Source organism: Acanthisitta chloris, unplaced genomic scaffold (assembly GCF_000695815.1).
Source record: "Acanthisitta chloris isolate BGI_N310 unplaced genomic scaffold, ASM69581v1 scaffold28751, whole genome shotgun sequence".
In the NCBI taxonomy this organism is placed as follows: domain Eukaryota; kingdom Metazoa; phylum Chordata; class Aves; order Passeriformes; family Acanthisittidae; genus Acanthisitta; species Acanthisitta chloris.
In genome coordinates this window covers 1-237 of record NW_008658091.1, presented here as the reverse complement: position 1 = coordinate 237, position 237 = coordinate 1, and the positions used below count along the sequence as shown (strand labels likewise).

The 237-nt window shown below is 59.5% G+C and overlaps 1 protein-coding gene across 1 annotated transcript in view; it reads right to left on the bottom strand.

Annotated features, from left to right (window-relative positions):
- Positions 1-233, bottom strand: part of HPDL (4-hydroxyphenylpyruvate dioxygenase-like) — a gene marked incomplete at its 5' end in the record, with an annotated part of 830 nt that extends 597 nt beyond the window's left edge. Inside the window, one exon of the mRNA XM_009084991.1 lies at positions 7-233. Within this exon, the coding sequence (XP_009083239.1) occupies positions 7-233 (227 nt within the window). The remainder of the gene's footprint in view (positions 1-6) is intronic.
- Between the last annotated feature and the right edge of the window lie 4 nt (positions 234-237).

Below are 237 nucleotides of genomic sequence, written 5' to 3'. Positions count from 1 at the left end.
TGGTACCAGTCCAGAGCCGCCAGGGCACCGCCCCGGGGGCAGACATATGTGATGTGGTCAAAGTGGGTGATCTCAATCCCATCCCCCATGGCTGAGGGGTTTCCTTGGATGGGCTGAAAGCCAGGCAGGAAGAGTCCCCGATAACGGGATCGGTCCAAAAGGGTATGGCTGATGTTGCCCACAACAGAGCTCACCACCCCGTAGGTGACGGAACCGCTGTCATCCCTCAGCTCAGTG